This window comes from Sinocyclocheilus rhinocerous, unplaced genomic scaffold (genome assembly GCF_001515625.1).
Source record: "Sinocyclocheilus rhinocerous isolate Xijiao unplaced genomic scaffold, SAMN03320098_v1.1 scaffold1374, whole genome shotgun sequence".
Taxonomy (NCBI): Eukaryota; Metazoa; Chordata; class Actinopteri; order Cypriniformes; family Cyprinidae; genus Sinocyclocheilus; species Sinocyclocheilus rhinocerous.
The window spans coordinates 276,782-281,787 of record NW_015643932.1 but is presented as its reverse complement, the minus strand read 5'-3'; the positions used below and the strand labels follow the sequence as shown (position 1 = coordinate 281,787).

At 37.4% G+C, this 5,006-nt stretch overlaps 1 protein-coding gene across 1 annotated transcript in view; it reads right to left on the bottom strand.

The window, feature by feature from the left end:
* Positions 1-4,081: 4,081 nt before the first annotated feature.
* The window catches only part of LOC107757695 (collagen alpha-1(XI) chain-like), a 66,997-nt gene continuing 66,072 nt past the window's right edge, over positions 4,082-5,006 (bottom strand). The window contains exons 63-64 of the mRNA XM_016575250.1: positions 4,646-4,879; positions 4,082-4,563 (exon numbers count right to left, since the gene is read on the bottom strand). Of these exons, the coding sequence (XP_016430736.1) occupies positions 4,417-4,563; positions 4,646-4,879 (381 nt within the window). The 3' untranslated portion in view covers positions 4,082-4,416. The remainder of the gene's footprint in view (positions 4,564-4,645; positions 4,880-5,006) is intronic.

Below are 5,006 nucleotides of genomic sequence, written 5' to 3'. Positions count from 1 at the left end.
TTCAGTCTGCACTGATATGAAATCATGCTTGGACTGTTTGTCAAATTGCCTGTGAATTCAACTATAAAGGAATTTTTATATTCCAGTGTCAGACCTGTAAAGATGTGAGCCAGCAATAAAGCCCAACCACCATTATATACAGAGAGCTTATGTCTCTCACAGTGACGAGATGTTAGTGGCCATGAAGTTCTGAAGGTTATGTGTACAATTACATCTGCCCACCAGGCGTTAAATGCTCATTTCTGTAAATGGCTGCAAATCCATACACCACCTGCTGTACTTCCCATCATAATCAGTGTAGCTTTTACAACACCTCTCCGCTTGTGCATTTTTCTAATAGCCAGACTTAATTACCTGCATAGAGCTTCATGTCCTCATTGCAGTAGTTATGAAACATCCTAATTATGCTGAATTTCTTGTTAAGTTCGCTTTAGAGTCCTTTTAATGCACGGCTACCTTTTAGCTTAGCAATTCAGAATATCTGCTGCTCTTCTTTCAGCTTTTCTCTTTGAGGATTGCCTTGACTGACAGCGACGGAAACTCTCCTGCTTTTTATTTTTTTAAATGGGTGGCTGTTTTATGATTTGAGGCTTAGCGTTCCTTTTGAGGGAATTATGGGCTGGCAGTTACGTGGCGTCTCTCTGTACCCATGCAGCTTGAATATTCAAAGTTAATGCCATTGGCCAGCCTGTTTGATCTTTGTTCATCTGCCTTTGAGGAAACGGAGAAGAGACAGGCAGGTCCCATGCAGCCCCTGAAGAGAGAATCGTGGGTGTTTTTTCCCCCATTCCACAATAATGCTGCAAAAGACAGCACATGCAGAGAATTAATTTAACGTTTTCATTGTTGGACAGCTCAGGTAATTACTGATGAAGTGATGAGACAAAACACAGGCAAACACCTCTGTTATGGTATATCTTTTGGAACAAAGTAGACAAACTACATCTTTCAAGTGTCCATGCATCCAGCAGAGCAATGCAGGTGATGGGGGGTAGGGTTTACAGTCACATCTTCCTGTGATTGGATGATACATGTGTCAATCAAACAGTAGTGATCTGTTGAATCTTAGAAGGGTGTTTCCAACCAATCACTGTCTGCTTTGACTTTCGACGTAAAGTCACATTTATAGCTTAGTCTTAGCCAAAAATCACTTTTGGCTTATTTTTCAGAGATTTGTTAACTTAAGATGTCCAGAACATGCACTGAATCAGTAAGCGGATAATTCGAACTCACGGATTAATCATTCAGTGCAAGCCCATTTCTGCTACAGAATAAAAAAAAATTAAACTGTAATTGTGCCTTTTTTCTTGCATTTCTATTTGTATATCTCCCAATTCAGACTTTGTTTTTTGCATCTGAGGAAAATGCTGCGAAAAGTTTTTTTTTTCTGTGGTGTAAAAAACAACAACTTGAAATTGTGAGATGTGAACTCAGAATTCAGAGGAAAAAAAATCAGAATTGCGACATATAAACTCGGAATTCGATTTTTTTTCCTCACAATTCCAAGTTTACATTTCACAATTCTGATTTACATTTGTTTACATTCGCAGTGTAAACATGTTTCGCAATGTTCATTGCTGTTTTTAATTTCAAACGCTAAATAAAAAAAATAAAAAGGTAAATGTGACTTTTAACATCACAATTCCGACCTTTTTCTTGCAATTGCAATTTTATATCTTACAATTCTGACTTTTCCCGAACTGCGAGTTTTAACATCTGGCAATTCTGAGTTTATATTGTTTAGATTTTTTTTTTTAACTATTGTTTTTAATTATATATTTTACGGGTATTATTAGTTTAGAATTGTGAGATATAACTATAACTTATCATTTTTATTCAGTGGAGAAAATGGGCTTGTATAGTTGTATATATTTTTTTTAAATGTAGTGTAGTAAGAAAGAGATGTGCTTTGTGACAAAGTAAGATTTGGATCCTAGTAAAGTAAAAGTTGATTAATTTTAAAATACTTTAATAAAGTGCAGTCAGATAACTGAAAAATGTATTACCATTAAAAAAAATATGTGAAGTGAGCAACCAGTTTGTTAAAGTTTCCTCCCCCCCCAAAATGCTGTCTTTTCTTGGGGAAAAAAAAAGCCTTTTCATTGTTTGTCTTGGTTGTGTGCTTGGGATGTACAATGTCTAACCACCAGAAACAATAATACAGAGAAGGAACGGCTTCCTGGAAGCTCCACTAAGAGAGCGTGAACTGATTTTTAAGCTTTAAACATGGATATTTGCTTTGGCTCTTACGCTGTTTAAGAACAAAAACACACTCCCACAGGCACATGGTCTTTTATGCATTTTCCGCTTTAGGTTTGTGAAGTTGACTAAGCATATATTTTGAGAAAACCATTTCACTTTTATTTTGACTATAAAGAGGTTACCAGTCGTTGATTAGGCAACCAACCTCCCAGACAAGTTTTGAGAGTGAATTTGCTCAATTATAACACCTCTCCCCTTAATGTGTTATGTTTTTAAGTCACAGTTACCAAATGTAACACCGTACCTCATATATTTAAGTCGGTTGAATCCCTGTCATGCAGAAAAGTTCTTGAGATGCTGCTCAAATGGAGTTCATCCAGAGAGAGTCAAATCCTTTGAAAATCTTTTTAAATGCTAAGCAGAGAATGCCTGCCACAAAGGCTCATGGTGAAATGGCAAACTCAAAGTCTTTGCCTAAAGAAAAATATCAAATTGGCATTCCTTTGAAAGCTTGAAGAGAGATGTCCAATAATAATGCAGAGAATTCATTGCTGATCTAACCGGTGAGGATACACAGACATCAAACAGCGGATAGAGAGAGGTCTTATTCTTAAATGGAGATGGGGCTTTCATATTAAACGCAGTGCCTAATGAGACTCCATATAGGTACCATCAGATTGGGTAGCTTCCAGCACTCGATTAGGAAAGGAGCCAGAGGGACCTGTATGAAATGAGTATGAAAGTTTTTCTAAAGTAAACACGCTGTTCTCATCCTGTTCAGACATCCCAGATGACCTGCTAATGAGCTGTAATGCATGATAAATGATACGAGGAAGTAATTAATTAAACAACGTGTTATGCATGAGCTAGCAAGCATTTATTTTAACCAATGCAATTTTGGGATATTATTACAGCTCACTTATTGGCACTAAAATGGCATCTTTCAAACTGAAGGTATCGGTCAGATGCCATTTGTCATTTAAAACCTATTAAAATCACACAAATGCACATACCAAACAGACAATAAAACGGTCTGACTTGACGAAGCAAACAAACAATCCACAACTCAGTTTCATGGTTGGTTGGAATCCAGTTTTTAATAATGAAATGAACCATAAAAAGCACATTTAGAACAATTTCTCATTTTAGTTACAAAAATGGGTCACCGAAAAGGCCTTAGCATTGCATTCACAGAAGGTTTCGAACAAAAAGAGGCCTAACAGATATGTATTTTTCCCATTCAAAAAAAAAAATATCCCCACCCAAAATATATAAACTTAACTGTATAACCAAGTTATATACAGGGCACACCATATTTGCATCGGTATGGTTATTTTCAAGATAGTTTGAGGTATGCGACCGATCTACAACTGAGAAAAAAACAAATAACAAACAAAAATTAAATTAAAGTGAATGAATGGCAAGATTACTTAAATCAAGCACAGGAGACAACATTAGTTGCGTTGCATGTGCTGTTGAATCTTCCTCGAGGTGTTCAGTGGGCCAAACTGCGAGCGACTTTGGGATGGTCAATATATACAAAGGACTTACATTACAATTAATAATAGGGAACTGTTTGAATGCCGTCTTTTATTTGCTTAATAATAAGTACACAGTATTCATCCACAAAATATCATTATTTATTCTTTATTTATTCAGTTCTATAACTTATAAACCTTCGTGAGGGATTTGGAAATTAAGAGCCAGATGCAATTGTGATACACATGCAAGTTTTGAAAGTGGATTCAGAAGCAACAATAATGTACAAAATAATAATTACAGTTTTATTAAAATACATCCTCTTTCTCATAGCACCTCTTTTTTGTATTTTGAACAAGCACCATTGTTGTCGTCTTTTTTTCTTTTAATTTATTTTTTCTTTTTTGCGCTGCACCGATAGACTCTGGATGAGAGGTCCTCCCTTTCTCCGTCTCATGGACCTCCCAGGTTCACCGATTGCCTTGGCTTGACGTTGTCCTTCACCTTTTTGTTCCATAGCAGGTTTCATGTGATCCTTGCCCTACAAGGGCAACAAGTATTTTCCTGGGTAATAGGTAAGACGTGTTCGCTACCCCATTTTTTATTCAAAACTTGCATGTGGCAGGAACAGGGGCTTGATGGTTTGATGAGATCAAGAAAAAAAAAGTCTTGACTCGTGCGCTAACCCGTCCTACCCTGCCAAGTTATTGGTATTTTTTTCTTTGTCTGTGTTTTTTAGCCAAGGAAGCAGACTGGACCAACTTCGAATCCAAATTTCTGGTTAGGATCCCCAAAGTCAGTGAACATCACATCGATGATCGGAACCTGATCGATCTTGGGAGTGTTAATCTCCAGTACCGTCTTTCCGTAGCCCTTCCTCATCTACAGGACGAGAGAAGGACAGTCAGAAATGTGCGTTGCATATTTAAATGATGCATATTTCAAACTATGATGGAAGACTTACCGCACAGCCGTCTGACAGGGCCTTGATGAAGGGGTTGTTGTCATATGACATCTCCTCGTCATTGGAGCCGAGGAAGCGTAGTGCCCTATCGTAGCTGTCCGTAGTGGCGTCGTGCCAGGCGACAGACTGGTGGCAGTTGTAGGTCAGGTTTTGCCTGGCGGAGGCTGTCAGTAGTTTGAGGAAGGTCATCTGGACCATGTTTATCGAGTTGCCTTCTGCGTCCACGTATGAAAGCTTGAGGGTGAAAACAAAAACGATGGAAAGTTTTGCACAATTCGGCAGCAGTATTTTCACTTGGCACATCAAATATGTTTTTGTATAAATGTTTTATATTATATATATATATATATATATATATATG